This window comes from Xyrauchen texanus, chromosome 30, assembly GCF_025860055.1.
Source record: "Xyrauchen texanus isolate HMW12.3.18 chromosome 30, RBS_HiC_50CHRs, whole genome shotgun sequence".
Classification (NCBI taxonomy): Eukaryota; Metazoa; Chordata; class Actinopteri; order Cypriniformes; family Catostomidae; genus Xyrauchen; species Xyrauchen texanus.
In genome coordinates this window covers 14,287,878-14,296,883 of record NC_068305.1, presented here as the reverse complement: position 1 = coordinate 14,296,883, position 9,006 = coordinate 14,287,878, and the positions used below count along the sequence as shown (strand labels likewise).

The following is a 9,006-nucleotide window of genomic DNA, read 5'->3' as shown; positions in this document are numbered from 1 at the left end:
GATAAACAAGAAACGAGCCAGGGAGCATGCTGATGCCCTGGACTGATGCTGTAATTCACATTATATTAAATGGTTACAAATGCCATCCATCATCACTATCTGTAACATCTGAAACATGTCTTGATCTCTTGTCCCGTTTGTGTCATGTTCTGACCACTTTACCTAAACTCCACACGTAAGACAACACTGTTAAAGTCCCATCCAGGGCTGTCCAGGGGGTAACTGTATCTAAATATATCCCCTCTCAATAGCCTGTGTCTTGAGTACCCCACAGTGAGATCTCCTGGCTGTGAATCTTAAGCAGCAAACTGATAGCGCCACATACACCTCAACACCCAAATTAGAAAGCAGCAGAGAGGCATGTACTCTCCCTTTGGTAACGTTCTGAAACGAGCATTCACACACACAAATACACTCAACGATCACTTTATTAGGAACATTATGGTCCTAATAAAGTGCCCAACGTGGTTGTTCTTCTGTTGTTGCCCATCCGCCTCAAGGTTCCACGTGTTGTGCATTCTGAGATGCTATTCTGCACAAATACTTCAACCAGCCTGTCTGGCACCAACAGTCATGCCATGGAGGAAATCACTCAAAGATAAAAAATTTTCCCCATTCTGATGGTTGATGTGAACATTAACTGAAGCTCCTGATACATATCTGCCTGATTTAATTTATTGCACTGCTGCCACACAATTGGTATGATTTAGATAATTGCATGAAATAGTAGGTGTACAGATGTTCCTAATAAAGTGCTTGGTGAGTGTATGTTTACCTATCTATATAAATGAGGGCATACAATAGAATTATAATGCTTTTTTATTAAGCTATTTATCATTTCTAAACATCATCCTAAACTAAACTATTAAAATAAATGAGGTTTTGTCAGATTTAGTTGTACAAACATATGCATTACATAAGTCATTACTGCAATACACAGTAGGAAAATACCTGGGCCCTTAAAGCATTAAGTAGCACATCCTGGGTATAAACTAAACCTGTTTTCACCTATGCTCTTCACTGCATTCCTGCACACACAGCCAAACAAATGGCACACAAACCATCCCACACATGCTCCCATATGCCCTTCCAAGAGGTGGAGGCAAAGAAAGCTCTGGAAGGATCTTTTTGTTTGTGGGCAATCCCTACAGTACACAGCATCCCGCCTCTACCTCCCTCCCTACCTCTCCTCCCTGACTGTATAAATAAGCCCCAGCATAGAGTGCCCAGACTCAGAGAAACAGATTCCCAACCTGAAGACACAAACTGAGGTGGAATCACAGAGATCAACCACAAATCAAAGCAAGAAGATCTGTAACCAGCCCCTTTACAGGCAACCTTTGTAAAGCCAAGAGAGAGAAGACAAGAGCAAAAGACTGAAAAGAGTCAGGTGAGAGGTCATTGGTGGAACATCTAAGTACTGTGCAACTCTACAGTTTCACTAAGAGCAAGTTGCAAGATAAAAGCAAAGGAACAGATTAGTGCCGGTGCTCAAGAGGAAAGAGTAGACGAGTGTTCAGCAGCAACAAGGAGGTACAAGAAGGTTTCCTGGAGGAAGGGCATCATGTATAGACAAGAAATAACTTCTCAGATCTCTGCTGTCCACTTCAACATGTGGTTTTTGACAATTATATGTGTTTCCTGCTTGTTGATGGGCACTCAAGCACAAAGCAGTGCTAGTTTTCGTAGGGCGAATGATCGCAATGGTCGTTGTCAGTACAGCTTCACGGTGGACAGTCCCACAGAGGTGAGCTGTCCATCACTAGGTTCAAGCTCTGAGATGGAGGCCCTGAAGACTCGTCTGAGGCTGCTAGAGGCACTGGTCACTCGACTTGTAGGAGGAGAAGCCGCACCACAGTTATCACAGGGCTCTGGCTCTCAGTCAGGCCTCCAGGAGGCTTACAACCAGATGATGGGGGAGAACACTCAGCTCCAAAAAGAGAAGGAAAGACTGGACAGAAAGGTCCAGGACCTCCAGCAGAGGATGGAGGAGCTCCAACAGGAGGCTGTGAGGCTAAGGACCAGACCCTGCGTGCAGCAACCTCCTCCCAGAGTGACACAAAATGACAACAGCTTTAGACCAGGATCAGGTCAGTACTTACCAACCATACAGGAATCATGTGTGGCTATATATAAAAAGTAGGGATGTGAATTGAAAAATTATTACAAAGTTGTTACTAATTATTCACAAAGTTTTCTGTGATTGATCGGGATTAATCATGGTATATGGTACATTAAACAAACATTAAAATATATTCATAAAATATACTTACCTAATATTTTGTTTCAAATAAACTCTCATTATTTTAATTATTTAAATATGTTCAAATGTTGTTTTTTGTGAATAACGTTAATTAGACACTTTTTTAAAGGTAGAATTCTTTGCTAAAATTATATGGGTTGCACTTTATTTTACAGTACATGTAATTAACCAAGAAAGTACTGAGTAATATTAGGTAACTACATGTACTTAAAATGGTGTAATAGATAAGGACGGGCAAGGAGGCGGCGGGAACCGGCTGAACAGTCAACGTAAAGCTTAATGATATAAATTATCTTAAAAATTTTACATAAACAGACCTAAATGCAACGTGGCCACGTGCGTCTCTCTTTCGAGCCGGCGCCTCCAGCCGCCCCTTATCTTGCTCTCCCGCTGATCAGCTGATTCAGTGCCGGCCGTGCTCCATCAAGGCCCAGCCATGCCCTCCCCCTCGACACATGGGTTAAGGGTTAGGTTTAGTACCTAGAAATGACTGTAGTTGTTGTAACTATAAAGTACGTAAATGTAGAACAGTACTGTAAAATAAAGTGCTACCTGTGTATGTTTACATGCGATAAAATAAGTGGACATGCTGTAATTAAAAGCTGGGTAAAAATCTTCTGGTGTTTTCCAGTAGATGGTTTTAATAATAGGACCAAGTGTCAAGACAAACATGTACAAACTGTTCATAGTGTAAATAGCGTGTACCTCCTGTGAGTGTCTTTTTTGGCAAGTCTGCGCTAATATGAAATCTAAATTTTGTGATTACTAAAACATTTGAAAATGCTTTGAAATGTGTATAATATGTACAATTCAAATGGTTTAGTACAAGTAAGTTACTTCATGTAGCTCAAGTCTTAATTAGGGTGTTCGAATTAGGTGGCGAATGAATGGCACAGTGAAACATACAGTAATCTTACTGTTTCTGTATGAATTTCCACAGCTATTTATGCCTGGTAGTATTATGAATCATACTTACAGTACAACGGTGCATATGACTAACAGGTGAGCAGGTATGACTGATCGTGTTCTTAAAACAGCAGGGAACCAGATGGATTAGAGTACATGTAGGAGACATTCTCCGGTCTGCTATAGTGTACAAGAGTGGAAAAAACATGACAAATTGAACAAAAGGTGTTGAGGGTGACCCACAGAAGCAGTAAAACATCAGTACAGTGCAAATACTCAGCAGTTTATCTGATAGCTCCCAGCAGACACCTAATGCTAAGGAGTTGAGGTCAGGGGTAACTGTTCCCCGCTGGGGTTGTTAGTGCTGGTATTGGTAAGTTGAAAACATGTCCTGGTTAAGCATTACTGAGGTAAAAAAAAAAAACATTCCCCCCAATACTGATATATGCTGTTAATGAAATGTCATTATTTGATGAGACATGATCAAATAAATAAATCAGCACTTCTTCTGAACTTAATCATGCAATAAAATTAATAGTTCTGGTCTTAGATGCTGATTTGTCAGTACACCATATAAAGCAATAACTATGATGCGTAACACCTTTTCACCTTGCCACTGTGTATATCCCTGTGAAGCACACATAGGAGCATCTATTAACCTTGACATGTCAGGGATATATCCTCTAGCGCAGTGTTTCTCATCTGGCAGTCCTTGGCTTAATTGCAGGGGATCCTTAAAATATTTTTTTTAAAGGTATATCTAAATAGTAAATCTCTCTTGTCCATGTTCTACCATCTGTTCTACTTCTAACACGGACACCTGTGCTCAGTGCCACAACTCCTCACATCTGCACCATACATCATGTATAAAAAAAACAGGATGAAACCTATCTATGGAGTTTGAAAAGGCAGAGGAAGCAACGGCCTGTGGAGACCCTCTTTGCGAGAGGAAGACGGCAAGAAAAACTTCTTTTTTGACAAGAAAAAAAACAGACCATCTGTCTTGTATGTCTTCACCCTCTTTAATCCAGGGTGTTAGTGTTTTGTTTTCGTATTCACAGTCCCTCAGCACCCAGCACATCCTATCATGGAAATGTACTCTGGCTCAGACAGGGGCTGAATAAACAATAACTTAACAAAGGGTATGAAAACTTGAGTTACATTCGCCTTGCCCTGGTTCAACTCCAGTAGAGAAGCAAGGAAGAATTTACAGCTGCCCACATGCAAACAGAGCTTGCAATAAAATCAGATCAGGAACCTTGTTCCATTTTGGCACATGGATGTTGTCAGTGTCACCTCATTTGGTATGAATACAGAACTTTCCTAGTGCATCGACTCCCGAGATCTGACTGTTTTGGAAATGCTTAGTCAGATGTTTGCAAATGAATTGGAAATCTCTTTTAGAATTGTAATAAGATTTGGCATCTGATTCAGAACCTAGTGTTGCAAAACATTTAAACAATAAAGCAAAGACTCCAAAGTTTTCAAGTAAGCTGGGAATACTCTTGTCAATAAAATAGCATGGGACACACTACCAGCTGGTCCAGAGAGTTGTTGAAATTCTGCCTGTTCCTTCTGATCCATTGGGCATGATATACAGACAGACTGCAACACACATGCAAAAAAACCTTAAGAATGACATGCTTTTGTTGCTTTGAGGTGACTGATAGACCTGTGTCAATAAGCATGTGTTGATTATAGGGATAAAGTACGGTGAACTTAAGACCCTCCCTCTGCAGGTCTGAGCAAGCAAACATAATCTTTCTAACCATCGTCAAAGCAAGCAAAGTCAGCTTCCAGATGTTCATGTCTCAATGTGTAATCTGGGCCATTATAAATGTCTGTATACATGTTAGCACTTGATCATCCATTAATGATTATGTGGCAGCATAGCTTTGTCATAGGGACTAACAGAGGCAAATTAGTTTCTGGGCAATAAAATTAGACAGTCTGACAATCAAAGACAGGAAGTGTGGATTATGAGTGGGTATTTGTACGTGCATGCAAAGTTGTACAGGTAAAAGCTGCAATTTGTCATTTTGTTAACCATTTGTTGCACCAAATACAATTCCAAATACATAACTTCAACCATAACACTACTGTTAGCACTTCGCAAAAGCAGCCTTCGAGACACCAGTTCTGGTCCCATGTGACTCGGAAGTAATCAGGTTCACAATCAATAGTGAGCACATATCTGAGGTAACATATTTGCTCTAAAATGCAATTTTAACTCCACTGATATTTAGGTTAAGGGTTGGGGTTTGGTTTAGGAGGTAGGGTTATTAAAATATGCATTCCTTTTGACTTCATTACATAATTTACAACTAAAAATACAACTTGCTTTTGGCTCCACTCTGAGAACAAACTGTAGTTCACAAGTGCCCATATGTTCAACAAAATTTACAGTTTTGGCCACTGGGGGGCAGTGATACAAATTCCAGTAAGCACAAACCTAAGCAGCAGAGTTTCAGATTTCAACATTAGAACATTCAACCTACTGTCACCGAATTCACATAAAGTAATTTGTCTCTTCCAAACAGGTTTCAGAAACGCCCCTTTCCCCCTGCCACCTTGTCTGCCATTGTTCCACAATTTTTGGGAATTCCTACAAATGCCTTAAGAAATTAAGCTGGGACAGGAAAAATTATTTCAACATCCAAAAACTAAACACATCAACTTTAAAAATGTTTTGTTTTGCTTTGGTTTAGTTTTAGATTGTTAACTAGAGTTCCATATATGTGCATCCTGCTAGAGTGCACGTTTGGGATGTGTAATGGGAGGTCTGGAGTCTGGCAGGCTCCGGGACAGCTGGGAATCTACTCAGAGTGGTTTATTTCCTTCTGTTAAATTCCTGACTGTCAGTAGAGCTGCCAGTCCCCCCAAAACCATGCACACAACAAACTTGCACGTCACAGGAAAGTAAAGATCAATACCAGGAAGAAAGAAATCAGCCTAAAAGTCTGCAATGCTACTACTGCTATTCAGCTCCATCTAGAGTTGAAAATAATGGTGGTTCTGGTCTATTTTCTTTTGCAGTCTATGGAAAAACATAATTAAGGACATTGAGCAGTTATAGACCATATCTTTGGTAATCATATCACATCAACATTAAGTTGATCATGTGTCCTTGCCTTTTAGGACCTGTCCTCCCTCACCTGGTACCCAGACCTGTGAATACCCAAGGAGACACAACCCGTTTAACAGGTTACGTGTAACACCCTACACAGAACCCTACAGTAGCTCCTACACAGAATATACGGCATCCAGATAATCACCGAATTTAGCAAGCTTTACAATTGGGATCTTCCATTCCTGTGCTAAGACTACTTTGGGAAAGCAGATGATCTACAATATCCCATAATGATTTGCTATCTCATGATCCTGGCTACCTTTCAGAGAGTGAAGGGTTGACAAATGTAGACCTCAACACCTTTACATACACATCTCAATTTCAGTAAGTGATTGTGAATTTCTGTCCTCTCACTCTCTTAGATCCTGTATGGCATTATGAGTCTCCGGGATATCAGGAGCTGACAGCCGTGGTAACAGAAGTTTCTGCCTCAAATCTGGACGGTCCAGCAGATATTACAGGTGAGTGTTTCAAGCCCTAATCTTAACCCTTCATAAAGAGCTACATAGTAGTAGATTTAATGCCTTTCAAAATATCTTAAATTATCAGTTGGACTGTCAAATTTGATTTATGTAACAGCCATGCCACACCATCTGTCCATCTCAGGTGCTTGAAAAAATGATACCGTGCACATAACATTAATTCCTGCTGACAGCACTAACACAAATACTGCTATTTTTACCAATTCATTTGCGGCTAAAATAATCTGGTATATTAAGGGAGTCGTATATATTTAGTAAGGCGCCAAAATGGTAATGTTGATAGGAAACTTGATAGGAACATGTTACTAAACCAAGACAGTTGAGTTTCGGGTTTTTCCCAGACAAGTCTTTCAAATTCTGCCAAGTATCTCCTACCCCTGCTACTACAACACTTCTGCCTTACAGGGTATTTAAGGAAAGAGTAAGTTTACCTCTAACCATTTATACTAAAAGGAGTGATAGGACAAGATGTCCTCACTTCCACCTTTAGCCATATTTAGCATATTTTGGTTTGGTTGGGTCTCATTTCAACCTGTCAAACTTTCACTTCATTGGGACCTTGTGAAATCTGATGTTCTTATTCACGTTTCCTCAAAATTGTTTATGAATTGTCTCCAAGTGCCAATCTCAATTTTTTTCAGGCTGTGGTGACCTGGTGTGGGTAGGAGAACCTGAAATGCATCGTAAGGCTGATACTATTGCTGGTAAGTACGGTGTCTGGATGAAGGACCCAGATGCCAAGGAACCTTATGGTGCAGAGATGGTATGGCGAATTGACGCCGTGGGGTCTGAAGTGCGTCAACTCTTCGGGTATGAAAACATGGACCAGCTGACACGTGGCTTCCCAACCAAAGTCCTTCTCCTACCAGAAGCTGTGGAGAGCACTGGCGCCACCATGTACCAGGGCTCCTTGTACTACCAACGAAGGCTCAGCCGCACACTTCTAAGATATGATCTACTCTCTGAGAACATTGCTGCCCGTCGTGATCTTCCCCATGCTGGCTTCCATGGTCAGTTCCCCTACTCCTGGGGTGGATACACAGACATTGACCTGGCAATTGATGAAAACGGTCTCTGGGCCATCTACAGCACTAACAAAGCCAAGGGTGCCATTGTGATCTCCCAGCTGGACCCTCAGAGCTTGGAGGTGAGGGGCACCTGGGAGACCAAAATCCGCAAGACATCGGTGGCTAATGCTTTTATGATCTGTGGCAAGTTGTACACAGTCGCTAGTTACACCTCACCAAACACCACAATAAATTACATGTATGACACTATGACCAGCCAGAGTAAAGCAATCTCAGTGCCCTTCAAAAACCGTTATCGCTACAATAGCATGGTAGACTACAACCCAGTGCAGAGAAAGCTATTTGCTTGGGATAACTATTACATTGTATCTTATAATGTGAGGCTTGGCAAGCAGGAGTAAAGTGTTCAGTGTAAATTCCAGATTAACCTGTTTTGTGTTTTGTGATATTTTATCATGTTTTACCAACCAGTGAGGTATAGTTGGATTTACTGATATGCATAGGCAATGACAGACTCTCAGTAGGACAAGAATCAACATTCTATTCATGATGCTGGTGCAATGTTAATACCACCAACAGCAGTAAGTATATGTAATGACTATATTGCACATCTTCAGATTAAGATATTAATTTATATTTCTGCATCTTCATCGGAGATGGTCTTCATGTATGTTCAAAGATGATTCTTTGACCAACAACTTATAAAATGTAATTTCTAAAGTGTCATGATAAATGAAATTTAGTCATTTATAACTCTAACAGGTTTTTAATAAGGCCACATTTTCTTCTTCAGTGGATTTGTCTTCTTAACATGTTAATAGAGAAATTATTTTTCTACCTTTGTAAGCGATGTCTTGCCTTTTTATGTGTTTACCGCACTGAATACATGTTCTAATAATTATAAATGGCATATTTTTTTACAGTTAGCCTGCCTCTGAATTGATAGATTGTACAAAGATGTAAACAACCTCAAAAACTCCAATAAAATCTTGATCTCTGGTGTATATTCTCAGATCTGTATGTAATGAACATTTTCTCTTCTCTTTGAATTTGCTTTTCAAGACGTAATCATGTGCTCCTTGAAATGTTAAGATCTGGGATGTTATGGCTACTCAGAAGTGTACTAACTTGTGCAAATAAAGATTACAAATTTAATATAAAAAAACATAGCCGTAAGCGACTATTGTCGGGGGACAA

General features: G+C 40.3%; 1 protein-coding gene across 1 annotated transcript; it reads left to right on the top strand.

Annotated features, from left to right (window-relative positions):
- The first annotated feature begins 1,240 nt into the window (after positions 1 to 1,240).
- myoc (myocilin) lies at positions 1,241 to 8,811 on the top strand. Its single transcript, XM_052098200.1, has 4 exons — positions 1,241 to 2,090; positions 6,308 to 6,373; positions 6,662 to 6,760; positions 7,423 to 8,811. The coding sequence occupies exons 1-4, from the start codon at positions 1,565 to 1,567 to the stop codon at positions 8,208 to 8,210; spliced, it is 1,479 nt and encodes a 492-aa protein (XP_051954160.1). The 5' UTR covers positions 1,241 to 1,564; the 3' UTR covers positions 8,211 to 8,811.
- The last annotated feature ends 195 nt before the right edge of the window (positions 8,812 to 9,006 follow it).